This window comes from Nannochloropsis gaditana, assembly GCF_000240725.1.
Source record: "Nannochloropsis gaditana CCMP526 unplaced genomic scaffold scaffold1808, whole genome shotgun sequence".
NCBI lineage: Eukaryota > Eustigmatophyceae > Eustigmatales > Monodopsidaceae > Microchloropsis > Microchloropsis gaditana.
The window spans coordinates 1-285 of record NW_005802149.1 but is presented as its reverse complement, the minus strand read 5'-3'; the positions used below and the strand labels follow the sequence as shown (position 1 = coordinate 285).

Here is a 285-nt window from a genome sequence, read left to right as displayed (position 1 = left end):
TTTCGAATGACGCGGCCCTGGGGATGTTGACGACAGTGACAAAGGCGATGCTGAAGAAAGAGGACATAAGTGGGGCATCGCGCCTGCTTCGAACCGTGGTGCGGTGGCATCTCCTACCTCCCATGGAGATTTGCAACGAATTGCTCCGCTTGCAAGGAAAGCAACGTCGGGTGGACGCCATGTTCGCCACGTTGGATCTGATGCGGGAGGGTGGGGTGCACCCTGATACTGACAGCTACCAGCACCTGGCCAACACCCTGGTCCGCTCGGTGCACCAGTGAATAG

The 285-nt window shown here is 58.2% G+C and overlaps 1 protein-coding gene across 1 annotated transcript; it reads left to right on the top strand.

Moving 5' to 3' along the window:
- Positions 1-35: 35 nt before the first annotated feature.
- Positions 36-275, top strand: NGA_2036400 (uncharacterized protein; the record flags this gene model as incomplete). The annotated part of the gene is made up of 1 exon (XM_005852266.1): positions 36-275. A coding segment is annotated over one exon (240 nt), but the record flags the coding sequence as incomplete, so codon positions are not given.
- Between the last annotated feature and the right edge of the window lie 10 nt (positions 276-285).